The 23448-nt window shown below is 70.4% G+C and overlaps 4 protein-coding genes across 12 annotated transcripts; 3 read left to right on the top strand and 1 right to left on the bottom strand.

Annotated features, from left to right (window-relative positions):
- The first annotated feature begins 278 nt into the window (after window positions 1-278).
- On the top strand, window positions 279-4559 carry FLAD1 (flavin adenine dinucleotide synthetase 1). Of its 2 annotated transcripts, XR_003989684.1 has the most exons (9): window positions 279-479; window positions 556-1303; window positions 1870-2017; window positions 2151-2249; window positions 2329-2518; window positions 2835-2908; window positions 2992-3148; window positions 3597-3690; window positions 4457-4559. XR_003989684.1 is itself a non-coding variant. In XM_030473765.1 (7 exons), exons 1-7 carry the CDS (start codon window positions 327-329, stop codon window positions 3125-3127), a joined length of 1548 nt encoding a protein of 515 aa, XP_030329625.1. In that variant the 5' UTR covers window positions 279-326; the 3' UTR covers window positions 3128-3204. The 2 variants fall into 2 exon arrangements, 1 of the variants encoding a protein (XP_030329625.1); XM_030473765.1 differs by lacking the exons at window positions 3597-3690; window positions 4457-4559 and having other exon boundaries at window positions 2992-3204.
- A 933-nt stretch (window positions 4560-5492) lies between these two features.
- LOC115602562 (mothers against decapentaplegic homolog 6-like) lies at window positions 5493-8795 on the top strand. 8 transcript variants are annotated; one of them, XR_003989679.1, is made up of 5 exons: window positions 5493-5576; window positions 6067-6471; window positions 6558-6671; window positions 7291-8306; window positions 8524-8795. XR_003989679.1 is itself a non-coding variant. In XM_030473764.1 (4 exons), the coding sequence occupies exons 2-4, from the start codon at window positions 6075-6077 to the stop codon at window positions 7827-7829; spliced, it is 1032 nt and encodes a 343-aa protein (XP_030329624.1). In that variant the 5' UTR covers window positions 5493-5576; window positions 6067-6074; the 3' UTR covers window positions 7830-8795. The 8 variants fall into 8 exon arrangements, 4 of the variants coding, with proteins under 4 accessions (XP_030329624.1, XP_030329623.1, XP_030329622.1 ...); XR_003989682.1 differs by having other exon boundaries at window positions 7291-8482; window positions 8592-8795; XR_003989681.1 differs by having other exon boundaries at window positions 7291-8523; window positions 8592-8795.
- A 1014-nt stretch (window positions 8796-9809) lies between these two features.
- Window positions 9810-17500, bottom strand: LOC115602491 (mucin-1-like). The gene is made up of 5 exons (XM_030473671.1): window positions 17364-17500; window positions 15900-16100; window positions 11954-12191; window positions 10345-11856; window positions 9810-10109 (listed from the first exon to the last, which is right to left on the bottom strand). The coding sequence occupies exons 1-5, from the start codon at window positions 17498-17500 to the stop codon at window positions 9810-9812; spliced, it is 2388 nt and encodes a 795-aa protein (XP_030329531.1).
- Window positions 10302-23019, top strand: ZBTB7B (zinc finger and BTB domain containing 7B). Its single transcript, XM_030473760.1, has 3 exons — window positions 10302-10313; window positions 19992-20995; window positions 21548-23019. The coding sequence occupies exons 2-3, from the start codon at window positions 19998-20000 to the stop codon at window positions 21966-21968; spliced, it is 1419 nt and encodes a 472-aa protein (XP_030329620.1). The 5' UTR covers window positions 10302-10313; window positions 19992-19997; the 3' UTR covers window positions 21969-23019.
- The last annotated feature ends 429 nt before the right edge of the window (window positions 23020-23448 follow it).

Genomic DNA, 23448 nt, shown 5'->3' with positions numbered 1-23448 from the left:
GGTGGTTGGAGGGGGGGGGTGATGGAGCGCTCCGGTGGCGGGCGGGGTGGAAGGGGGCGGATGATGGAGCGCTCGGGGGAGGGGGGGGCGGAGCTCCCGGTGCCCCGCGGCCGCGCACGTGCTTTCTCCCGCCGGGCGGACCCACGGCCGCCAAGGGGGAGCGGCCACCGCTTCCCCCGCCCAACCGCGATGGTTCCGTCCCCGCCGGGTCCCGCCTCGGCGGCCCAATCGGCGCCGGCAGCGCCTTGTGATGGACGCGCTGCTTGTCCAATGGGAGCGCGGGGCGGTGCCGCGGCCTGAGCGCAGCGGAGAGGCGGGCCGGGCCCATGTGGGGGGTGCTGCGGGGGGCGCTGCGGGGGGCGCGGCGGGCGGGCGGGGCCGTGCGCGCCGCCTCCTCCCGCCCCATGGCGGCCCCGGGCCCCGCCGCGCCGCGGGGCAGCACCGCCGGCATCATCGTCATCGGCGACGAGATCCTCAAGGTGCGGCCGGGGGCTGCGGGGCGGGGGGGCCGCGCCGGGACCCGCCGCCCCTTCACCGGTGTCTCCGTCCCCGCAGGGCCACACGCAGGACACGAACTCGTTCTTCATGTGCCGGTGGCTGCGCGCCCTGGGCGTGCGGGTGGCGCGGATCTCGGTGGTGCCCGACGACGTGGAGGCCATCGCGGGCGAGGTGGCCGCCTTCGCCGCCCGCTTCACCTTCGTGCTCACGTCGGGGGGCATCGGCCCCACGCACGATGATGTGACCTTCGAGGCCGTGGCCAGGGCTTTTGGCGAGCGGGTCGCCCCCCACCCTGAGCTGGTGGCGCTGGTGCAGCAGTTCTTTGGGAAGACGGACGCGCAGTGCCCCGAGATGAAGCTGGCGCGTGTCCCCGAGTCCTCCCGCCTCAACTACGGCACGGGCAGCGCCTTGAAGTACCCGCTGGTCAGCGTGCGCAACGTCTACATCTTCCCCGGCATCCCGGCACTGATGGAGCGCGCCCTGGACGGCTTTGCCCATCTCTTCCGCAGCGAGCAGACCCAGTTCCACTCCCGCACCGTCTACGTGGCGGCCGACGAGGTGCTCATCGCGCCCGCGTTGGACCAGGTCGATGCCGCCTTCCAGGGTCGCGTCAGTTTGGGCTCCTACCCGGACTGGGCCAGTAACTACTACCGAGTGAAGCTGATGCTGGACTCGGAGTCGGAGCAGGACCTGGAGGAAGCGCATCGCTTCTTGATGGAGAAGCTGCCGCCGGGCGTTGTCGTGCCGTTGGTGACAGACTGCATCGCGCCGGCGGCCACCGAGGTTTATGGCTTGGCTGAGTCAGGTACAGGGAATCACAGAGCAGTTTGGGATGGAAGGGACTCTCAAGGCTCATCCAGTCCAACCCCTGCAATGAGCAGGGACATCTCCAACTAGAGCAGGCTGCTCACAACCACATCCAGCCTGGCCTTGGCTGTCTCCAGGGATGGAGCATCCACCACCTCTCTGGGCAGCCTGTGCCGGGGCTTTGCCACCCTCACTGTAAACCAGTGGCCGGCCTCACGGGACCAGCACAGGGGGAAGAGCAGGCTGGGAGCAGAGTTTGCCTGTTCTGGGGGGCTTGAGGGGTACCGAGGCTCTGCTACTGCCACAAACACAGGTGGGAGCGGGACCCATAACCCCAGTTTAGGTGCCGGTCCCTGAGAGCTCAGCATGTGTTGGAGGGAGCTGTGCCGTGGTTCCCGGGTGCTGGCAGGATCCCTGTCCCATCCACGGCACTGACCTCCGGGTTATGCAAGCTCTTGGCTCCAGGCTCCATGGTGTGTCTGGAGACAAGACGTGCCCGAAGGCCGAGGTAGCGCAGGCCCTGGGGCAGCACCGAGGCAGGCACCGACCATCCCGTCCCGGCAGGCTCAGCCCTGGGGCAGAAGGTGGCAGCAGCACTGCGGACCATCGAGGAGGCTTTGGACCGGTACAGCCTGACCCAGCTCTGCGTGGGCTTCAACGGGGGGAAGGACTGCACAGCCCTGCTGCACCTCGTCCATGCTGCTTTGGACAGGTACCCGGCCTGGGGCAGAGGTGGGGGGTCCCATGGGCTCCAACCAGGGCTCCGAGGCTCTCCCCTGCCCTGCTCTGGGGGAACACGTGGATTCCTGTGGCGCGGAGCCCGTGTGTGACGGGTCTCTCTGCAGACGGTACCCGGCGAGGCAGGAGAAGCTGCAGTTGCTCTACATCCGCATCGTGTCCCCCTTCCCCGAGATGGAGCAGTTCATCCAGGCCACCGTGCGGAGGTGCGGGGGGCGAGGGGCGGGCTGCCGGGCAAGCAGGGAGCCCCGCAGCCCCACGGCAGCTCCTGCCCTGCCTGTGCAGGTACAAGGTGCAGCTCTGCACCGTGGAGGGCTCCATCCGGGAAGCTCTGATCCACCTGAAGGAGCAGCAGCCGCAGCTTGAGGCTGTGCTGATGGGGACGCGGCGCACGGACCCCTACTCGCGCACCTTGACAGCCATGTGCCTGACGGACCCCGACTGGCCCCCGTACATGCGGGTGAACCCCCTGCTGGTACGTGGCCTCCTCTTGCTCTGGGGCAGGTTGAAGCGATGGGGTTGGAAGCTGGCACTAACCCACACCCATTCTGGAGGGCTTCCCTCCCCAGAGCATCTCCCACCCTGTTGCACAGATGGGTGCCCCTCACTGCAGCCAGGCTGCCTGGTGCTGCGAGACAGGGCTCCTTCCTGCCCGAAGAGGGGCTTTTCCTGCATTTGGGGACGCACAAGGAGGGACAGGAGCGCTCTGGGGCTTTCCTGTGTGCTCTTGGGGGGGAACAATTATCTTCTCTGGGACCGCTGTGTCATCCCCTGCCCAATTCTGCCTGCAGGACTGGACCTACCGGGACATCTGGGAGTTCCTGCGCCAGCTCTTTGTCCCCTATTGCGTCCTGTATGACAAGGGGTTAGTGCCCGGTGCCGCCCGCCCCGCTTTGGCACAGCCAGTGCCCCGGGGTGCAGCCTGGCAGCTGCCTTCTCCCTCCGCAGCTACACGTCCCTGGGGAGCATGGCCAACACGCTCAAGAACCCGGCGCTGCACTACACCGACAGCCAGGGCCGGGACCGGTACCGGCCTGCCTACGAGCTGGAAAACGAGGAAGAGGAGCGCACATCCCGCCAGTGAAGGCCCCACGGGCACCCCTGGGTATGACACTGAATAAACCTGCTGCTTGCCAGCACTGAATAAACCTGCTGCGCTCAGCCTGCGTCCTGCATCGCGCTCGTGCTTGGCTGTGCCCGTCCCTTCGGGGCTCTGGGGGGAGCAGGATGGGGCGGGGGGTGAGGCCAGCTCAAAACAAAAGGGTTCCTGGGTTGTGTTCCCCCCCCACCGCGCCCACTATTGTGGAGGCTTTAGAAGCGCAGAGAATGGAGCAGGTTCCAGCGCTCGCCGTGCACCCGCACGGCCGTGTCCCCGCATCAGACCCCGCTGAGCCCTCGGCCATGCGCCTGCTCCGAGCCCGGCCGCTGGGCACCGCGAGGCAAACAGCACGGGCCGTGGCACTGCCGGCACCCGCCGGAGCCTCGCTGGGGGTGCGCCTGGGCTCCTGGCTGCTGCGGCTGCTGCGGGAGTGCGTCTACCTCCTGCTCTGCAGCTGGTGCATCCGTGAGCTGCTGGACTAGGACATGGACATCCCCCCCCTCCCCGGGCACCAGCCGGCACCTCCTGCCTGCCCTGCGCAGTGATGGGTGAGTGCCCTGCCCTCGGCTGCCTGCTCCGCGTGGGGCTGGGGGGGAACGGGGGCCCAGCCGTGGTGTTTGGGGGGGGACAAGGGCTTGGCCATGGTGCCTGGGGGGTGATGGGAGCCTGACTGTGGTGCTTGGGGGGTGATGGGAGCCCAACCATGGTGATTGGGGGGATGCTGGGGTCTCAGCTGTGGGGCTTGGGGCAGGACAAGGGCCCAGCCATGGTGCTTGGGGGGTGATGGGGGCTCAACAGTGGTGCTTGGGGAGTGATGGGGGCTCAACAGTGGTGCTTGGGGAGTGATGGGGGCCCAACAGTGGTACTTGGGGGGTGATGGGGATCCAACAGTGGTGCTTGGGGGGTGATGGGGGCTCAACAGTGGTGCTTGGGGGGTGATGGGGATCCAACAGTGGTGCTTGGGGGGTGATGGGGGCTCAACAGTGGTGCTTGGGGGGTGATGGGGATCCAACAGTGGTGCTTGGAGAGTGATGGGGATCCAACAGTGGTGCTTGGGGGGTGATGGGGGCCCAACGGTGGTGCTTAGGGGGTGATGGGGATCCAACGGTGGTGCTTGGGGGGTGATGGGGGCCCAACAGTGGTGCTTGGGGGGTGATGGGGGCCCAACAGTGGTGCTTGGGGGGTGATGGGGATCCAACAGTGGTGCTTGGGGGTGACAGGAGCCTGGCCATGGTGCTCCTGGGGGGTGAAGGGTGAAGCTGTGGTGCTGGTAGGGGGTTCTCACCCACTGTACCTGTCTCCCACCCCCCCCAGGCCTGGCTGCTTCTTGCCTCGTGCTGATGGAGCTGATGGACACCCAGTGCTGGGACCCCGCTCTGCTGTCACAGAGACCCCAATAAACCTGAGCAGCACCTGAGCGGCTGCGTGTGCTTGCGGAGGGCTCTGGGGGGGCCTTGTCCTGGCCCAGCCCTCACCCTGGGTAGGTCCCAGGCACCCCCCAACATCACCTCTGCCTGGGGCCCGTTGGGGCAGGAGCCGTGTCCTGCCTGTCCCTCGGCCGCTTTTATCCTTGCCCATGACTAAGCCCCTTGTCTAAAGAGCATCTCCCCTTGTCCCTGGTCCAGGCCCTTTCCTGCCCCGGCCCTGGCGCTGCCAAGAGCCAGCGGGAAGCGGCCGGAGCAGAATGTCCCTGATGGGCCCAACGTGGCCGGACCTGCGGGGAGGTCATGGCCGGCAGGACGTGTGGGGCTGTGCTGTGGGTCACAGGGGTCCCTGTGCCCCCCGTGCCCCTGGGTGCCGGAGGCTGGCCCCAGCCCTGGCGGCAGCGCCTGGCGCCAGCGCGGCCTCCCTTATCTCGGCGGGAAGTTGGGAGCAGGAAGCCCAGCCCGGCGCGGGATAAGGGTCCCGTTTACATTAACCGCTTTGTTGTGGAGGAGGCTCCCACCCTCGCCCAGCGCCCGTGGGGGGGCCCTGGCCAGGAGGAGGGCTGGGGGGCGGCGGGGACCCCGCTTTGGGTGTCAGTGGGGGCTCGGGTTGTGCCTACATGGGCTGGGGGCTGTCGGGCCGGTGCCCCTCATAGCTCCCTCCTGCCCGCATCGCTGTGGCCGAGCACCGGTGCCGGCTGCCCCCGGGAGCCAGGTTGGCTCCGGCAGCCCCGATAGCGCGGTGCGGGGCGGCCCTGAGCCGGAGCCCACGCGTCTGGCGCCTGCCCCGCCGCTGCTGCGCCCCAGCCCCGGCGGTGGCTCAGCCCCGGGGCCGGCCAGGACGGGGCGAATCAATGAGTTCCCCGAATGGGGAGGTCCGGGGGAGGGGAGGACGTCCCGGCACAGGAAAAAGCCCGGGCAGCGGCGGGGCGCGGGCAGAGCGGAGCCGGAGAGCGCGGCCCCGTGCGCAGCCGCTGCCCCGCGCACCCACATCTGCCGCCTGCTGTGCCGTGAGTGAGACCCTTCCCCGGGGACCCCATCCCCAGCGACCCCATCCCCAGAGACCCCATCCCCAGAGACCCCATCTCAGGGACCTCATCCCCAAGGACCCCATCCTAGGCACCCCTTTCCAAAGCACCCCATCCCCACGGACCCTTTCCTAGAGACGCTATCTATCCCAGGGACCTCCTTCCCAGGGACCTCATCCCCAGACACCCCCAGGCCCTATCCCCACGGATATTTTCCTAGAGACCCTATCCCAGGGACCTCTTCCCTAGGGACACCATCCCAGTCCGGGAGGGGGGACACACAGACCCCTGCCCTCGCCACGGGTGGGTTCCCCTGCGCCGGGGATCGATTTTGGGGTCACATCCCCACATGACCTTTGGGGACACCCGTCCCCTTTGGCAGCAATGCTGTGTCCTCCGGTGTCTGCGGGGACGGGGCAGGGCGGTCACGGTGGGGAACCGACGCGGGGTGACGCCTGTCCCCGTCCCGCAGCGGATCCCATGTTCCGCTCACGCCGCGCCGGGCTGGTGAGGCGTCTGTGGCGGCAGCGCTGCGCGGCCGCCGGCCCCGAGGACGGCCCCGGTGCGCTCAAACCGGCGGCTCATGCCCTGTTCAAGAAGCTGAAGGACGAGGAGCTAGAGCTGCTGGTGCAGGCGGTGGAGAGCCGGGGCGCCTGCGAGTCCGGCTGCGTGTGGGCGCCGCGGGGGGAGCCCCGGGGAGGGGCCAAGCAGGCGCTGCCCCCCCAGGTCCTGCTCTGCCGCCTGTACCGCTGGCCCGACCTGCGGCAGCCCCATGAGCTCAAGCACCTCTGCTACTGCGCCGGGGGCCGGGCGGGTTGCGGGGACGCGGCCGCGCTCTGCTGCAACCCGCATCACTTCAGCCGCTTGGCTGCGCCCGGTGAGTGCTGCCCGGTGGCGCCGGCTCCGGGCTCTGGCTGGGGGCAGGATGCACGTCCCAGCCCCTCATCCCCTTCTCTCCCCCAGAGACCCCACCGCCCCCCTACTCGAAGGTGTCCTGCGGTCCCTCCTGGCCGGATGAGCCCCCGTTCCCCGGCACCCAGCTCCTGGAGTTCAGCTACAACGGTGGGCACTGGCGTGGTAAGAGGGTCCTGCTGTGCCGAGGGCTGCTTGATCCCCCCCGCTTTGCCCCACAGACAGAGGGACATGAGGCAGGGGACACCCCCCCGGCTCCGGTGGGGCACACAGACCCTGGGAACTGGGGAGCGGGGCTGGCAGCCATTCCCGCTGGGAGGAAAAGGCTCTGCCGCAGGACGAGGGGTTCCTGCCGGGGGCCCCCCCCACCGCGACTCCTGTTATTTCTGGCGCCGCCGGGCTCGGTGCCGGAGGAAGCGCTGCCCGCGGGGACACACACAATGTGCCTTGACGCACACGGCCGCAGCTCCAGCCTGGCCGCGGGCCACCGGCACCGGCCGCCGGGGCCCCACCTTCCCCACGCACGGGGACCCCCCTCACCGTGCTCCCGGGAGACGGCGGCCAGGGACAGCCTGGCCCCATGCGCTGGCACCGCGCCGGTGCCAGAGCCTGCGCTGGGACACCCCTGAGGGGCCGTGTCCATCCAGCTACCCACTCCCATAGCCCCTGTGTGAACCATGGGGGCACGGACCCCCCCCGGACCCTCTCCCCTCGGTCCCTTCAGCCACGCAGCTCGCCCGTGGGTGTCTCTGCCCGATGGTGATGGTGATGCTCTCCTTCCCAGCAGACACCAGCCTCTCGCGGAGCACCATTAAGGACGGCTACTGGTGCAAACTGGCTTACTGGGAGCACCGCACGCGTGTGGGCCGCCTCTACGCCGTGCACGAGGCGTCGGTGAACGTGTTCTGCGAGCTGCCGCGGGGCAGCGGGTTCTGCCTGGGGCAGTTACCGGCTGCTCACCGCAGCCGGGCCGTGCGGCGGGCGCGGGGCAAGATCGGCCGGGGGCTGCTGCTGAGCCGGGAGCCGGGCGGCGTGTGGGCCTACAACCGCAGCGAGCACCCTATCTTCGTCAGCTCGCCCACCCTGGGCCCCCCCGGTGCCCACGGGCTCCCCGTCCTCAAGGTGCTGCCCGGTTACTCGGCCAAGGTGTTCGACTACGAGCGGGTGGGGGGCGCGGGGGGCCGGCGGCTCCCTGGGGAGGGCCCCTGTGACCCCCACAGCGTCCGCATCAGCTTTGCCAAGGGCTGGGGGCCCTGCTACTCCCGGCAGTTCATCACCTCCTGCCCCTGCTGGCTCGAGGTCCTGCTGAACCGGCCGCGCTGAGGGGTTGCAGGGGAGGCTGCCAGGGAGACCCTCCCCAAAGCGGTTTGCAAAGGGGAGCATGAGCTGGGGGGACCCTCCACTGCCCCCCAGCCTCTCCCTGCAGTGCGGCTGTCCTGGCCCAGGGCACTCTCTGCCCCAGCCTCGGGGGGGGACCAGTGCCCCCAGTGCCTGGCCCCCACTGCCCTGGCCCCAGAGCTCTCATTGGCGCAGGGCACTATTTAATCTCTTTCTCTCTTTTTAATTTTATTTTAATGGTTAAATTTATTTTAATTTATCTTATTTTTGTAAAGAAAGCAAAGCTCGATGCAGGATCCCCCCCATTCCCCCTCCGCAGTGCGGCCCCCCGGGGGAGGGTGGCAGCACAGGGTGGGCAGGAACTGGGGGCTGCAGGAGAGGGAGATGGGGCAGAGGCCCGAGCAATGGAGGGGGGGCTGAGGCCATGGCAGGCAGGGAGCACAGCTGGATGGTGTGGGGCAGGTTGTAGGGCTGGTGAGCAGAGCAGGATGGTGTGGGGCAGGTTGTGGGCAGGTGAGCACGCAGCTGGATGGGTGCTGGGGCAGGTTGTGAGGCAGGTGAGCACAGCCAGATGGTTTGGGGCACGTTATGGGGCAGGTGGGCACATCTGGATGAGTGTGGGGCAGGTTGTGGGGCAGGTGAGCACAGCTGGATGGGTGTGGGGCAGGGTGTGGGGCAGGTGAGCACAGCTGGATGGTGTGGGGCAGGTTGTGGGGCTGGTGAGCACAGCTGGATGGTGTGGGGCAGGTGAGCACAGCTGGATGGTGTGGGGCAGGTTGTGGGGCTGGTGAGCACAGCTGGATGGTGTGGGGCTGGTGAGCACAGCTGGATGGTGTAGGGCTGGCGAGCACAGCTGGATGGTGTGGGGCGGGTGCTGGGGCCGGTGCCCGGTCCGGGACATGCCGGTATTTGTAACCCAAATAAACGGTGCCGTCGGCACCAAAGACCCTCCTGGTGTCCCCGGGCGCGTCCGTGCCGCGCGGGGCCGCGCTCGCCGCCGGCGGGGCCCGGCTCCGGGACCGGCAGTGCCCTCTGCAGGCGGCCGCGCCCGGGCCGCGATGACCGCCCGGTCCTTCCTGCCACGCCGCCGGCCCGGCTGACACGGGCCCGCGGCCCCCGCCCGGCCCCGGCCCCGCCGCGACCCGCGGGCAGGAGGTGAGTGCGGGACCCCTCCGGGGCAGCGGGCGGCGGCCCCCGGGAGCGCACCGACAGTTCCGGCAGCGGCTGCGGGGAGCGGCGGGGCCGCGGGACGCCGGGGCCGGGCCGGGGGGCGGCGGGGCCGGGAGCGCGGAGCGGGTTTTCTGCGGGTTTCCCCCCGCTTCCCCTTTTCCCGTAGCGGGAGTCCCGCGCCCGGCGGGTCGGTGCGGCCCCGGGCAGGGCACGGGCGGGCGGACGGACGGGGATGCAGGTGGCGGCCGATGTGCGAGGGGGGGCGGCGATGCAGGTGGACGGACCGGTGGACGAAGCGGCGTCCCGAGGCGCGGCGGCAGGTGCCCGGTACCGGGGCCCGGCGGGCGGGGGGGTTCGGGGGGGCCCCAGTGGTGGATCGGTGCCCCCGGCGCGGCCCGCCCGCCCGGCTGACATAACGTCTGCGCGGGGCGGTGTTTGCCTTGGCAGCCCGCGGCGGCGGCTCCGGCTCCTCACACTTTCCGCCAGCGCCGGGCAGCGGCCGGGCTCTGAGTCAGGAGGAGCCGGGGGGGGCCGGGGTGAGCCGAGGTGAGCGCCGGGACGGGACGGGCCCTGCCGCCTCCCGGGGGCCGGCGGCGGCCAAACAGGTTGCGCGGGGTCCCCGCCCCGGCACCTGCGGAGGGGCCGCTCGGGGGGGGCCGCTGCCGCCGCGCCCTGCCCAGCGCCGCCGGGAGCGGGGTGGGCCCCGCCGCGCCCCTCGCACCCCGCTGCCCGCGCTTCGTGCCCTGGTCTCCCACCCCCCCCACTCCCCGTGCCCGGTTTCTTGTGCCCGGGTCTCTACACACACACACCCTGCCCGGTGCCCGGTGCCCGGCTTTCCCGTGCCCGGTTCCCCGCCTCCCGTGCCCGCGGGGCGGAGCGGAGCGGGGCGGGCCGGCCGCGGGGCTCGGCGCCTGGCACCGGGCGAGGCGCCGGCGGGGCCGGTGCTGCCCCCCCCCCAGCCCCGGGGTCGGGCCCGGTAATCGCCGCCGTCCCGCGGCTCTGACTCAGCTCTTCCCATACTCCCCCCCTCAGCGCTCCCCGGTCCCGGGGGGGGCCCCGCGTGGCCCCCGCCCTCCCGGGGGGGGTGTGGCGGGGCTGATGGGCGGCCCCCCCCGCCAATAGGAGGCCGGACCGCCGGCGCGCTGCCCAATGAGCGGGGCGGGGCGGGCGCTTCCTGGAGCCCCGGCGGCGGCGGCGGCGGCGGCGGGGGGGGCGCGGGCGGGGCGCGGCGGCGGCAGGTGAAGGCGGAGGCGGGGCCGCGGCCCCGGGACCGTCCCGCAGCTCGGGCGGGGCGCGCAGGTGAGCGGCGGCGGGTGGGAGCGGAACGGACCGGAGCGGCGGGGGCTGCGCGGACAACGACCGACCGGTACCGCTGCCGGTGCGGCGACCGCTTGATCGCAGCCCGGTTGCGGTGAGTCGCGTGGGGCCGGGATGCTGCCGGCGGAGTGCGGAGCACCGCCCGCTCCCCGCCGCTGCTCCGCGCTGGAGCCGGTGGACACGTCGCCCGTGGGGTGGAGGGCGGCCACGCGTGGGGTCTTCCCGGTCCCTCCGGACGGGGCTGCGGGAAACCGGTGACACCGGCTGATCTCCGCCGGCTCCGGTGCTGCCCTCCAGCCGCGGTCCCCCGTGTGCTCACCCGGTGCTGCCGCCATCCCACCGCCCTTCCTGGCGCGGCGAACAGCTTGGCTTCATCCCCGTGTGCACCGGGCAGCGACAGCACCGGTGCACTGGGGAGGCAGCTCAGGAACCCCCCCCACTGCGCCAGTGCCGGTAGAGGCGGGAGCGGAGGGTGGGTGTCTCCATGTCCTGGCACCCTGCGCCGTGCCAGTGACCTGCTGGGCCTGGCACGCTGGCAGCGGTGCTGGGTGCCTGGCTGCTGGCCATTGGTGAGGGACCACCACAGGGGTACCCACCGGGCCCGGTGCCTCAGTGGCACCCGCCAAGCACTGGTGGACTCTGCCCCGCGCACACAGCACTGCTGTGCCTGTCCCCCCCAGCCGGCTGTTTGCCCGAGGCGGGGTGCGGTATTTACCCTCCTGCCGCGGCCCACGCCAGTGCAGAGCCGCCGTCTTGGGCCATGGCCGCCCTTGACCCAGGGTGGCTTTTGCCAGTTGGGAGAACTCGGTGCGAGGTTTGGCGTGGGGTGAGTCTCGATGTGCCTCAGTTTCCCCCACCATAGCCAGGCTGGGACGTGGGGACCAGGCTCGGGTCCCTTGGCACTAGCACACGGCAGCTGCTGGCAACTCGAGGCCGCGGTGGTGATGCCGGTGCTGGGCGCCAAGGGAGGGGTTTGGCTCAGGAACTTGAAGCGGGCGCGTGGAGAAGGGGAAGCTGTGGGGCAGGGGAGGGTGTGGGGCGTCGGGGCTGGGGTGCCCTCGCTAAGGACGGGGGTACAGAGCGAGTGAATGGGCACAGGGAGGTGACAGTGCGGGTGGGGGGACGTCAATGGTGGGTTCTGGGGACCCTCTGAGACCACCGGCCCAGGCCCAGGGTGGCAGCGTCGCGGTGCTGAGCCCGAGGCCGTGGCAGCGCGGCTCTGCCAGCTGGTGCTGTGCACCCTCGGTGCACACGTGGCACGAGCGCGACGGGCCTGAGCATGGCGGGGGGGGCCCCGCGGGCGCAGCGAGGGGTGCGGGGCCAGCAGGGCCCCCGCGCCCCGGCTCTCGAGGGGCGGCCGCTGCCCTGTGCGCGGAGCAGGAACTTCTCCTTCGGGGCGGGCGGCGGATGATGAAACCACGGAGAAATCTCTCCTGGCAGCGCGGCCGCTGGCGGGAGCCCCCGGGAGCCCGCGCTCCCCCTGCGCCGCCGCCGCCGCCTTCCCATGGTAACCCCACCGCGGGAGCTGCCGGGGGGAGCCCGCCCCGTCTGGGGGGGGGGCGGGTTGGCGCCCGCCCGGCTCCCCGCGTCCCTGCCATGCCCCGGGAGCTGCATGTCCACACCCCAGCGAGCCCCGGGGCAGGCGGAGGACCCGGCGAGGGGCTGGGCTGAGACCCGTCAAACTCGCTTCGTGCCAGGGAGATGACGCTCGGGTGGCCGCGCAGGCAGCGGGGGAGGCAGCCGGTGCCGGTGACCTTCAGCGCCGCCGGTGGGTGGCCGTGCCCCGTGCCCGGGGATGGATGGGCAGTTCGGGTGCTCGCCGCCCGCGGGGCCCCGGCACCCCTGGGGCCGGTGGCGTGGCTCGGGGGAGGCCGTGTGCGGGCGGGGGGACAAGCCGTGGCGAGGGAAAATGAAAGCAGGTGATGCGGAAGGAGAAGTAGGTCAGGCGAGCGCTGGCCTCTCCCGGCAGCCTTGGCTGCGCTGTGAGCTCTGCTCTGCCCTGGCTGTCCCTGCCATGTCCCCAGGCCCCATGGGCAGCGGCTGGACGGGGCGGTGAGTAGGGGTCCAGCCACCGGGTGCTGGCTCCAGGGCAGGGTGGGTGCCAGCGCTGCCTGCCCTAGGTGCTGGACACTGGCGGGCTGGGGAGCACGGCCGCGCTGGCTGGCACACAGTGGGCACGGTGGCACCCCGGCAAGTTTGCTTCAGTTCCCCTCCCATGGGTATCGCCGGGGGCTGCGGTGAGGATGGGCAGGAGGATGCTTCGCTTCTGTCCCAACAAGGGGAGGGGAAGGGGATTCCCGTCTCGTTTGGGCTGTGCCGAGTGAGCCAGCGCGGTGGGGACAAACATCCTGGCGGGGCTCGGGGCTCGGGGCTGGGGACAGCCCCATGTGCCGCAGTGGGGCTCCACGTCCGCCTGCCCCCGGCTTCGCTCTCGCCCCGGCACGGGACTGGCCGGGGTCCTGCTTGCGGTGCTGCGTGGGTCGAGCTGTGCCGGGCGCAGCCCCACTGGCAGCGCTACGTGGGCTCGGGGGGGATTAGAGCAGCCTGCCCCCCCCGCGCTCCCCTGGGATCAGCCGTGGGCAGCGGGAGCTGGCAGGAGGCAGCGCCCTGGGGGCGGAAGCCAGGCTATTTCGGGGGGTGTGGAGGGGGGGCTGTGGGCTGGCACTGTCCTTGCCGGGTGACCCCACCGGGACCAGCGCCACCCCGGAGCCGGGATGGAGCACCGGGACCCGGCCTGTGCCGGCTGGCGGCGCTCAGTTGCCGGGTGCCGTCGGGACAGGGACCCCACGGTGGGGAGGAGATGCTGCCAGCCTGAGGGCCCCCCGGGGGTTGTGCGGCGCGGCAGGACTGGCGGGTCTGGCTGCTCTCCAAGGGGCTCCCGTGACCGTGCGCTGCAGGGTGAGCACCGGAGCCGGCTCACCCTGGGGTCGGTGCATGGGACCTGCCGCGGGCACTGCTGCCGGTCCCAGGCTGAGAGCTCAGAGCCTCGTCTTGCTGCCACCGCGAGCAGACAAGTCTTGCTCTGTCCCAGTGAGGTCCTGGCCAGGCTGGGCTGTGTGAGCCAGGGCCTGGCTCCACCGGGCCCCTCTTGGTGCTGGCAGGGGTGGGCCGGGCACTGGCTGGGCACCAAACGCCTCCCACCTCTACTGCAGCCCTGGCTGCTGGGGCACCTCGAGTGGGTTTCGCCCTGTGCCGTGGTGATCAAACATGGGGTTTGCTATTGACCATTTCCTTCCTGTTCCCTCTGTCCCTGAGCTCTGTTTCAACAACCCCTTCCTTCCTTGCTTCCTTCCTTCCTTCCTTGCTTCCTTCCTTCCTTCCTTGCTTCCTTCCCTCTCTGCCTGCTCCTGCCTATGGGCCCATCAGGGAGCAGCTGGGGACAGCCTGTGTCTGGCCTTGTGTGGCCTATCGCAGAGGGTGATGCTCACAGTGGGGAGCCCATGGGTGACCCACAGAGGCCACATGCCCTTGGCCACATCTGTCCTGGCCACCCATGAGTAAGCAGGTGGCTGTGGGACCCGCTGTCCTGGCAGGTTGGGGTTCCCCGTGTCAGGATGTGGTGCAGGAGATGGGGATGCCCATGGCTGGACAGCATCCTACTGTCAGGAGTGGGGCAGGTGCCATGCAGGCGCTAGGATGCTGCTGGAGCCCATGTCTCATCAGTGGTGGCACTGGTCAGGGTGCCTCTGGCCAAGGCAGGGGTGGAGTGTGGAGAAGGATGGATGAAGGTCAGCCCATCCTTCCCAGGGGCCAGCACCTCCAAGGCCTGGTCCCTTATGGGTGGGCACCGCGCGGTGCCCCCCAGCTGGGGCAAGCAGCAGTTTGTGGTCGGCGCATGGGCGGTTGCGACACCCCCAGGGTGGGGGGGACGTGGTGAGTCACCCAGCGGGGCCTGGCCACCAGCGGGAACCCTGAGTCAGGCTGCGTGCCCATGCCGTGCCCATCCGTGCCCCTCCCTGCCCGCCTCGCCCACCTTATCTCCCGCCCTTAGCACCAGGCACACCTCACCGGGGGGGCTGGCGCCGTTCCCCTCCTTTATGGGGAGCAAAGGGCAGGCAGAGGGTTGGCAGCAAGGTGCTGCATCCCTCCCTCCCCTTCCTCCCGCCTGGGATGCTGCCCTGGGGCCCCAGGCATCATGGACGTGTGATGGGCAAGGCTGCAGCATCACTGCTCCCCGGCCTGCACCACCACTGCCTGCACCACCACTGCTCCATGGCCCCATGCTGCCTGCACCACCTCTGCCTGCACCACCTCTGCCTGTACCACCACTGCCTGCACCACTGCTGCTCTCTGGCCCAATGCTGCCTACACCACCACTGCCTGCACCACCAGACTGCTGCTCCCTGTCCTCACGCTGCCTGCACCACCTCTGCTGCGCCAGCGCTGCTCCATAGCCACGCGGTGTCTGCACTCCCTGCATCACGCTGACCCGCAGCATCCCAGCCCATGGACCGCAGTGACAGGGGACGAGCTGCCCCGCACGGGCAAAGCACCGTCGCAGGCAGTGCCCCTCCACTGTCCCCGCTGCCCGCTCGTGTGGTCGGGCTCTTGCACAACCCGGCTCCTTCCACAAGCGTTGCTGGGGCCAGAGGCCCCCTCCCTGCCCGCTGCAAGGCTCTTCCCCTTTCTGGGGGGGCAGCCCCACAGCAGGGCCCTGGCACGGCGCTGGCCATGCTGGTGTGGGTGGCCAGGGCGGATGCTGGGTGCTGGCGGTGGGGTGTGGGGAGCGCTCCCCGCGCTGCTAATTGCTGTTTAGCTGGGGACGCAGAGGGTGTAATTACAGGGGGGGATTGCGTGAACCTGCAGCTGGCCCCCGGGGGCTGCGGGGGGATGAGGAGCCCATGGGTGCTCCAGCACAGGGAGCGGAGGAGGTCAAGCAGGACCTGAACCCCCCCTCCCCACGGTCACAGCATCCCCCATGGGACTGCAGGGACCTGCTCTGGGGGCAGAGCGGGACGTGCATCGGCAGGATCGGGGGGCGGCTCCGGGGCTCGCTGGGCAGGCCCCGGCACGCCGGACCAAGCCCAGCGCTGTGGTGGCAGCCCCGCTCCCGCCAAGCGCAGGCGCCCTCCCGGCTTGGCCGGGCCGGCCGCGGCCATCGGCCAGCACCCAGCGCCCAGCGCCCTGCCTTGGGGCGGCGGGAGGGCCAGCACCCATCGACGCCTCAGCGTGGGGGGCCCGGGCGGGCGTCAGGGCGGCGATGCCGGTGGCAGGGAGGGGATGCTCGAGGCACAAGGTGCCGGTGCGCCCCGTGCTGGGACTTTCCTCCCGTGGGAAGGGGCCAGGGGATGCCCCCTGCCCGGTTCTGGGTTGGCGCCCTGCGGCGCGGCGCCGGCCGCGAAGGGTTAATGCCGTGTGTGTTCTGGGAAGCGGGGCTGGGAGGTGCGTGACCCGGGGTGTGGGCGTCGACTCCTTTTGAGGTGGGATCCTGCGCTCAAGTGCAGCGGGGAGCAGGGCCAAGTTCACACAGCACCCTGCCTTCCCCTCCCTGCCGCTCGCGCCGTCAGCCCAGCCGCGGCGCGGTGCCGAACCCCACCGGGACCCGTGCCAGGTGAGCCCCATGCCCACCCGGCACCACTGGCCAGCACGGCCACAAAGGTGCCGGGGCGGTGGGGATATGGCGTGATACCACCGGGAGTGGGGAGGGCCGGGCAGAGCTGCCCTGGCACCGGCGGGAGGCTGCCGGGATGCTGGCGTCGCCTGCGCCCTGCACCGCCCTCGCTGCCGGTGGGATGGGATGGGACGGGATGGATGGCGAGGTCCAGGTCACTGCGGCCAGGCAGAACAGGGCCCACACCCTGTGGTGGCGATGCTGGGAGGTGGATGTGCCTGGGATGGGTGGTGGGGACGGCAGCGAGAAGGGGCCGTGGTGCTGGGATGGGGCCATGGTGCCAGCATGGAGCTGGTGGGCAGGGAGCTGGTGTGGGGGCTTGGCTGGGCTGGTCCCTGCTGCAGGTGCTGGCGCTGGTGCTGCGGCTGCTGCCCGTGCCCAGCCTCCACCCCGGTATCCTGGCACCGGGCCGCAGGAGCTGGGCCGTGGCGCTCAGACCCCTCCTGAGTGCCGATGGCGGCTGTGCCCGCGCGGCGCTGGTGGTGCCAGGAGCCTGGGAGCTGCCAGGGTGGCACCGTGGGCACGAGGAGCCTGGCGGCCATGGGAGCCCAGGATGGTGCCGTGGGGTTGGGGGCTCTGTTTATCCTCTTCTCTCTTCAAACCATTTCCTTTCGCCTCCGCTCGCTGTTTTCTTCTTCTTTCTTCAAAGAGCCTTTCGCTTCCCTGGGCGCCTTCCCTCCAGCACCGGCACCCGGCACAGACCCCAGCATGTGCCCACCTCAGGGCCACCAGCCCAGCTGGACCCCAGCCCACTGCTGGGTGGGTAGAGGGGTGTGCAGCCCCCTGCCATGCTACCCCCCCCTCCAAGGCAGCTGGCATCAGTGCCGCTGCCGCTCCCCACCGGCCTCAGGCAGGACAATGGGGGCCGAGGCAGGGGGGATGCACGTCCCAGACCCCTTCCTGGCTCCTGAAGGACACAGGGGCTGCTGCGGGGCGAGGGGCCGGGGCCGGGTCCATGGCTGGCGCCGCGCTCCCCTTCCTGGGTGACTCATTCTCCCCGGTGCGGCTGTGAAGTCCCTCGACAGCGTTTGTGACTCTTGTGACTGAAAGCGCTTGGCAGCAGCCGGGGTGGGGGCCGCACTTGCTGGGACCCTTTCCCCACAGAGGAGCAGATGGGGGGACCCCCAGGCACCCCCTCCCACCCCACATCCCCCACCATCCCCAACCGGAGCTGGTGGCATGAGCTGGCACCGTGCCGGCATGGAGGGTGTCATCCTGGCTCAGCAGCATGGGATGGAGCCAGTCCCTACGTAGGGTGGGTGCTTCAGGGCCGGACCCCCACCCCGCTGTGTGTGGCTGTGCCAGGGCAGCCAGACCCCCATGGCATGGGGAGCCAGTAGGTGAATGAGGCTGGCCATGGTTGTGCCAGGCAGCGCGATGTCAGGGTGACCCGGGCAGGCATTGTTCCTGCTGCCACCCGCCTCAGCGCGAGAACCGGCTCCGTGTGGGGAGCGACCCCCCCTTTCCCCAGCCCCATGTGGCTGCCGCAGCCGAGATGGGCCCAGCCGCAGGCATTGACGTAACCGAGACAGTCCCGGTGCGGTGGGGGCCCGGGCATCACCGCCAGCCCCTTCCCCAGCCCATGCCCCCCACACCATTGGCCTCGGCACAGTGCTGGGGGCCAGGGGTGGCTCTGGCAGCCTCACACCTCGTCCCCCCCCGTTTCCTTATCGCCGCTGTGATCTCCTCGATGGCAGCACCCGCTCAGCATGTGACTTCTCCAGCGGGGAGGATGCGCAGGGGGTGGGGGAGTCGGCGAAGGAGGCGGTTTGGGGCGACGGAAAATCCCCCTCCTGCCGCCGCCTCGCCCCCGCCCTGCGCCAGCCCCGCGCCCTTGTCCACGGCCCCACGGCCCCATCCGGCCCCACGGCTGCGCATGGGGGTCCCGGCTCCTCGCTGGGCTGTGCTGGGCCTGCACCGCGGCGGGTTCTGTGGCACTGGCAGTGCTGAGGCTGCTCCCACCTGCACCGTGACATGGTGAGGATGGTGGCTGTGCCCATTCCGTGGGTATGGATGGGGCTTCGGCTGCGGCGCTAGGCTCAGGGACCCCCTGATGTGGGAGCCCCGAGGTGGGCACATGCTGGTGGCACCATCATCCCCATGCCAGGAGTCTCATGGGGCTGAGGGTGCTGTGGGGGACCAGGGGATCCATCTCGCTGCTGTTGGCATTTAGCTGGAGGAGGAGGTGGGTGCCACCCATCATGGGACCATCACCTGCAACCACCCTTGGGGTCCACAGTGCTCGGGGCTGCCCTCACGGGCACCACGTCCCCATCGTCCCCCTCCAGCCACCCGACCCGCGTCTCGGGGCGCTCACCTCCCCTAATCCTGCCCCCGCTGCTAATCCTGCCTAATCCCACCGGGGGCTGTCGCTGCCTGTTGGCTCCCAGGGCCCTGATGGTTTAATCACCCCTAATCCTCTCGCCCCCGCTGCAGCGGGGACCCCGGCGGGCGGCACGACGGGCTCCTGCCGGGCGCTGGGGCAGCCGTGGAGCGCCTGGCGCCAGCGCCGGCATCCCGGGCGGTCGGCGCTGCCCGGCTCCCAGTTTCAGGGGCGGCTGCCGCCTGCCCTGCCGGTCGGGCCTGCTCGGCAGCGGCTGGGGCGGCTTCGCAGCCGGTTGCTCCGGGGCCGTTCCCAGCCGCCTGCCGAGGCAGCCCCAGCTGGCGGCCGCCCAAGCGCAGGGAGCGGCCGGCGCGGGGATGGGCCCCTGTGCCGGGGGCCGCGGCCGCGCCGCCCCTCCGCGGGCAAGAGGGGGCACGTCCCCCGCGCCCGCCGGCGGCACAGCGCGGCTTGGCGCGGCCGGCACAGCGCGCCGCGGCTCGGCTCGGCTCGGGTGCATCTGGCGCTGCGATGTCCACTCGCTGCGTTGGCTCGGCGTGACATGGCACAGGCGCTGGCAGCACCCGGAGCCTGGGCATGGTGCTGTGTGCCTGCCTCTGCCTTCGCCAGGGTGCAGGCAGGACAGACCTCCCACCCCGGTGTCACCCAGCAGCCCCGGTGTCACCCAGAAGCACCGGTGTCACCCAACAGTTCTGGTGTCACCAGTAGCCCCGGTGTCTGGGCGACAGACCAGGTATCGCCCAGCAGTCCTGGTGTTACTCAGCAGCACCAGGCAGCAGGGAGGGCATTCCCCAGGACTGGGCACAGCATTGCAGGCCAGGTTGCAGCACTGGAGCCACCGCTGCTGCCTGTACCCTGCCTGTGGGACAGGGGGGTATTGGGCTCCCTCTTCCTGCAGACTCCATCACCTGCTTGCACCAGCTCCATGGGGATGCTGCATGTTCCCACTGCAGCTCCATGAGGACCCCGGTGCCAGTGCCAGCAGTGCCAGGTTTGTGGCTGAGGCCAAGCCCTGCCAGCGCAGCGTGGGAAAGGCCGGGCTGGCGCAGGCAGGGCTTGGCTGGGCAAGGAGCGGCCCCGGGCTGGGGCAAAGGGGGAGGGAAAGGGGCCCGGCCCCCACCAGGAGCGGGGGCAGGAGCTGGCTGCGCGGGTGCTGATCCTAATCTGCGGTGGCAGGAAGCGTGGCCCCCGTTCCCAGCCCGGCCGGGCTCCTCTTCCCGGCACTCACCACCCACCTGTGCGGTGCTGGTGAGGCCGCGTTCCCAGCGCAGTGCTGCCGGGAGCCGGCGGCTGCGCCGTGGCCGTGCCGGGGGGCCGGGGGTGGGTGGGCTGGTGCAGGAAGTGCTGTGCCTCGGCGCCCGCTCAAAGGCACCACGCTGAGATTTCCCCCTTTGCTGTGGTGGCACGGGGGGCGGCGCGGGCAGCCAGTGCTGCCGGCAGAGGAAGCGTGTGGGGGGCTGCGGCGGGGGCCCTGCGCCCGCCAGCCTTGGTATGGGCTGTAGGGGGTGAGAGCAGCCCCCGGCGCCCCACAGCCTGCCCTGGTTCGGTGTCCCTCGTGCCACCGCCACCAAGCCCCGTGCAATGGACTTTGCTTCGCACCCCAGCTTTGCGGTGGAGCCGATGCTTCCGCTGTGGCGGTGTTTCCTCCAAGCCCCGTCTCTTGGCTGGTCCCCGTGCCGGTCAGTGAGCATCCCCGTCCTTCCTGCAGGTGAGGATGATGGCCAGCCCGGAGGATGACCTCATCGGCATCCCCTTCCCTGAGCACAGCAGCGAGCTGCTGAGCTGCCTGAATGAGCAGCGGCAGATGGGGCTGCTCTGCGATGTCACCATCAAGACGCAGGGGCTGGAGTATCGCACCCACCGCGCCGTCCTGGCCGCCTCCAGCCGCTACTTCAAGAAGCTCTTTGCTGGGCCGGGGCCGGGGCAGGAGGTCTGCGAGCTGGACTTTGTTGGGCCGGAGGCGCTGGGCGCGCTGTTGGAGTTTGCCTACACGGCCACGCTCACCATCAGCAGCGCCAACATGGGCGAGGTGCTGCGCGCCGCACGGCTGCTGGAGATCCCCTGCGTGATCGCCGCCTGCGTGGAGATCCTGCAGGGCAGTGGCATGGAGGCGCCCGGCCCCGACGACGGCGACTGCGAGCGCGCCCGCCAGTACCTGGAGGCTTTCGCCGCGCTGCCCGAGGGCGAGCTGCCGGCCCCGCCACCCGCGCGCCCCGCTGCGCGCCGCAGCAAGAAGACCCGCAAGTTCCTGCAAGCCCGCGGCGCCCGGCTCAACAACCACGCTGAGGAGCCGCCTGCCGAGGCCGAAGGCTGCAGCAGCCCCCCGCTGCCCCCCCAGCCGCCCTCACCCCCCCTGCCCGAGGGGCTGCCTCTGCCCTACGACAGCTTCGAGCTGCCTGAAGAGGAGGAGCTGCCCCCACACCCCTTCCCCTTCCCCTACCAGCCTCCCCTGTCCCCCGAGGAGGCCGCCTCCGATGAGGACGCCATCGACCCCGACCTGATGGCGTACCTGAGCTCGCTGCACCACGAGTCGCTGGCGCCGGGGCTGGATACACCCGACAAGCTGGTGCGGAAGCGCCGCTCGCAGATGCCCCAGGAGTGCCCCGTCTGCCACAAGGTCATCCATGGCGCCGGCAAGCTGCCCCGCCACATGCGCACGCACACGGGGGAGAAGCCCTTCGCCTGCCAGGTCTGCGGGGTCCGCTTCACACGGTGAGTGCAGCCTGACGGGTACCTGACAGCATCCCCCGTGGCACTTCCCCTGCAGCCAGGCATGGTGCAGCGCAGGTCCATGGGGTCTTCTGCACCCCTGGAGTGCTGCCGGAAACATTAGGACGAAGATGCTGGCACAGGGTGCCCAGAGAAGCTGTGGCTGCCCCATCCCTGGCAATGTTCAAGGCCAGGTTGGACACAGGGGCTTGGAGCAACCTGATCTAGTGGAAGGTGTCCCTGCCCATGGCAGGGGGTTGGAGCTGGAGGAGCTTTAAGGTCCCTTCCAGCCCAAACCATTCCATGGTTCTATGGCCTTCCCTGCCTGCTACCCAGGGCAACATCCCCTACCAGTACCTGACTGCATCCATGGTGCGGTACAGCAGGGACCCATTGCCCACCACCACCATGGTCCCCTGCCCCAGCAGAGCCCTGCATTCTGCAGAGCATCCCTGCCATGGGGCTGCCAGCACCACCCCGCTGCGGCCAGGTGGCTGCTGCCGGAGGCTGCTGGCTGCCCCGTGCCCATGTCTGCCTGTATCCCCCCCCCTCCAGGAATGACAAGCTGAAGATCCACATGCGCAAGCACACGGGTGAGCGGCCCTACTCCTGCCAGCACTGCAGCGCCCGCTTCCTGCACAGCTACGACCTGAAGAACCACATGCACCTGCACACGGGCGCCCGGCCCTACGAGTGCTACCTCTGCCACAAGGCCTTCGCCAAGGACGACCACCTCCAGCGGCACCTCAAGGGCCAGAACTGCCTCGAGGTGCGGACCCGGCGCCGCCGCCGTGACGAGCCACCGCCGCCACCGGCGGGTCCCCCCGGCCTCGACCTGTCCAACGGGCGGCTGGAGGGGCTGCGCCTCTCCCTTGCCCGATACTGGGGTCCAGGACGGATCAAGGAGGAGGAAGAGGAGCCGGAGGGTGAGGAAGGGCCGCAGCCGGACGGCGTTGTGAAGGTGGAGACGGCATAGAGCGGCTGCGGCGGTGGGTGCCGTGCCGAGCCGAGCCGCGCCGCGCCGCGCCGTGCCCGCCGCGGTTTCTGTTCCCGTTTATCCTGTCACGGTTCATTCCCAGTTATGCAAAGGGGGAAACTCCCCCCTGGCAGATTTGCACAATGGGGGGGGGGTCCCCGCTGCCTCCCCCCCCCACCGCCGGACCCGGGACCCCCCCCCGGCTCTCTGCGAGGGGTGGGAGGGAGGCAAAGCGGGACCGGGGTGACCCCCCCCAACCCTCCGGGGACAAACCTCCCTCCCCATCAGCGGGGCCGGGACCGGGCGGGGGCCCCCACGGACCGATCCCCCGCCCCCCAACCGGGGAGCGCGCCCCCTGGCGGCCCCGCCCCGCGCTGCGCATCGCTTGTCCCCCACCCTCCCCGCCCCGAGCAGCCCCTCCCCGGCGAGCCCCCCCTCGCCCCTGCACTCCCGGCTGCTTTCTCTTGGTTGCACTATTCGGGTGAGCCCGCCCGGGTGCGGGGCAGCCCCGGCCCCCACCCGACTCCCCCCAGCCCCTATAAACCACCGCGGCCCTGTGGGACCCCCCCCCCCCAGGGTGGCCGGACCCCAGCGGTCACCCCTCTGCCCTTTGCACATGCCCCCCCCCTCGGGCGCATCCCCCCCGGGGGGGACAAGGGGACCGGCACTATTTGCCTAAAATAAGAGTTTATCTATATTTAAAAAGATGATGTAATATATTCCCCCCCCCCCCGGCCCCTCCGCTGCTGCCGCCAGCGCTGCCCGGCCCCCGCCGCTGTCCCTTGCCATGGGGTGCCGGGAGGGGTGATGGGGACGCGGGGCTCAGCCCCCGTCATGGCTTTAAAGTGCCTTATGGTGAACTTGAATCTTTCGGCTACTTGAACCTCTCTGGTGTCAGGAACCAAACGAATAATCGGCGGGCGGCCCCCCCCGCCCCGCCGCGTCGCCTCTGTCTGTCTGTCTGTCTGTTTGTGTTTTGGTTTTTTTTTAAACGAAGGCTGCTTGGTAATAAACGGAGAAGCAGGGATCCCCCCTCGCCCGTGTCTGTCCATCCCGCACTGGTGTCTGTCCATTCCGCACCGGCGTCTATCCGTCCCGCATCAGTGTCTGCCCGTCCCAAGCAGCTCCACTCAGGCCTGAGGGGGGGCGCTGAGCAGGGCTCGGGCACAACAGGGATGGGGACGGGGGCACTGAGGGGATGGGGACATCGAGTTGCTGGGGGCTCTGTGGAGATGGAGATGGGGGCACTGAGGGGCTGGGTACATTGAAGGGCTGAGGGGATGGGGACATCGAGGGGAGGGGGGCTCTGTGGAGACAGGGCTGGGCCACCATGGGGCAGTGGGCTCTGTGGGGCTGGAGAAGTGGGCCTCACGCGGTCGGAACCGCCATGGGGTGTCGGGCACCAGCTCAGGACACCGGACGCCTCGAGAACCGGATGCTTTATTGACCAGCCCCTCCCCAACTGCCCCGGCGGCTCCCG

The sequence above is a fragment of the Strigops habroptila genome, chromosome 22 (genome assembly GCF_004027225.2).
Source record: "Strigops habroptila isolate Jane chromosome 22, bStrHab1.2.pri, whole genome shotgun sequence".
Taxonomy (NCBI): Eukaryota; Metazoa; Chordata; class Aves; order Psittaciformes; family Psittacidae; genus Strigops; species Strigops habroptila.
The sequence above is the reverse complement of the archived record's forward strand: the minus strand, read 5'-3'. Positions and strand labels throughout refer to the sequence as shown.

Excerpts from the sequence above, each read along its gene's own strand:
- LOC115602562 (XM_030473761.1), top strand. The coding sequence starts at position 6,075 with ATGTTCCGCTCACGCCGCGCCGGGCTGGTGAGGCGTCTGTGGCGGCAG. Across the intron at positions 6,472-6,557 it reads CAGCCGCTTGGCTGCGCCCG|AGACCCCACCGCCCCCCTAC; the intron begins GTGAGTGCTGCC and ends TCTCTCCCCCAG. Across the intron at positions 6,672-7,290 it reads CAACGGTGGGCACTGGCGTG|CAGACACCAGCCTCTCGCGG; the intron begins GTAAGAGGGTCC and ends TCTCCTTCCCAG.
- FLAD1 (XM_030473765.1), top strand. The coding sequence starts at position 327 with ATGTGGGGGGTGCTGCGGGGGGCGCTGCGGGGGGCGCGGCGGGCGGGC. Across the intron at positions 2,250-2,328 it reads ATCCAGGCCACCGTGCGGAG|GTACAAGGTGCAGCTCTGCA; the intron begins GTGCGGGGGGCG and ends CTGCCTGTGCAG. Across the intron at positions 2,519-2,834 it reads TGCGGGTGAACCCCCTGCTG|GACTGGACCTACCGGGACAT; the intron begins GTACGTGGCCTC and ends TTCTGCCTGCAG.
- LOC115602491 (XM_030473671.1), bottom strand. The coding sequence starts at position 17,500 with ATGCCCGGGCCCCCACCGCACCGGGACTGTCTCGGTTACGTCAATGCC. Across the intron at positions 11,857-11,953 it reads CTGCCCCGGGGCTCGCTGGG|CTCCCGCGGTGGGGTTACCA; the intron begins GTGTGGACATGC and ends TCCCCCCGGCAG. Across the intron at positions 10,110-10,344 it reads GCGCAGCCCCCGCCGCTCCG|CCCCGCCACACCCCCCCCGG; the intron begins GTCCGTTCCGCT and ends GCCGCCCATCAG.
- ZBTB7B (XM_030473760.1), top strand. The coding sequence starts at position 19,998 with ATGATGGCCAGCCCGGAGGATGACCTCATCGGCATCCCCTTCCCTGAG. Across the intron at positions 20,996-21,547 it reads TGCGGGGTCCGCTTCACACG|GAATGACAAGCTGAAGATCC; the intron begins GTGAGTGCAGCC and ends CCCCCCCTCCAG.